At 40.1% G+C, this 591-nt stretch overlaps 1 protein-coding gene across 1 annotated transcript in view; it reads right to left on the reverse strand.

Moving 5' to 3' along the window:
* The window catches only part of LOC119585208 (AP-3 complex subunit delta-1-like), a gene marked incomplete in the record, with an annotated part of 41,547 nt that overhangs the window by 4,862 nt on the left and 36,094 nt on the right, over positions 1 to 591 (reverse strand). Inside the window, 2 exon segments of the mRNA XM_037933859.1 lie at positions 16 to 160; positions 387 to 543. Coding sequence (XP_037789787.1) covers positions 16 to 160; positions 387 to 543 — 302 coding nt within the window.

Below are 591 nucleotides of genomic sequence, written 5' to 3' on the forward strand. Positions count from 1 at the left end.
TTTGTTTTCACCAACCTGGTATCTTGAGAGAAACATTTAGATCAAGAGCAGCCACAGGGATCTCGTCCACCTGCAAGCTGTTATGGTTGGGCCTCGGGGATGAATGCGACTTGACATAATACGGATTGCTTGCCTGCTCAGCCCTTCTTGCGTCCCGTCGCTGTGGGTAAAACAGAAAAATCAGATTCAAGCTAAAGCTTCATGACAGTCATAATAATTGCTGAACTATTAATTACATAGATATATACTCAGGTCAATCATAGAATGACAAAAGACTGAACCAACATTAAAAAAAAAACAATCTTCCACTCCCTCGACATAAAACGAAGAAATAAAAGAACAGATCAATTAGCCCATTCTGCTAAGGAACAATAATGACTACTGACCTTCTGGAGCTCTTCCTCTGTTGGCTCGTATTTCTCCTTCTTACGCTCTTTAGATGAAGGGTCATTTTTCACGAATATTTCCTTCTTGAAGACATCATCCTTTTCCTCTTCCTCACTCTCAGATGGTGGATCGTTAATCCAGACATCAAGATCCAGTCTAATGGACAGCAGAATATACATTATTTTGTTAACTGGATAGGAAGAC

This window comes from Penaeus monodon, chromosome 19, assembly GCF_015228065.2.
Source record: "Penaeus monodon isolate SGIC_2016 chromosome 19, NSTDA_Pmon_1, whole genome shotgun sequence".
Classification (NCBI taxonomy): domain Eukaryota; kingdom Metazoa; phylum Arthropoda; class Malacostraca; order Decapoda; family Penaeidae; genus Penaeus; species Penaeus monodon.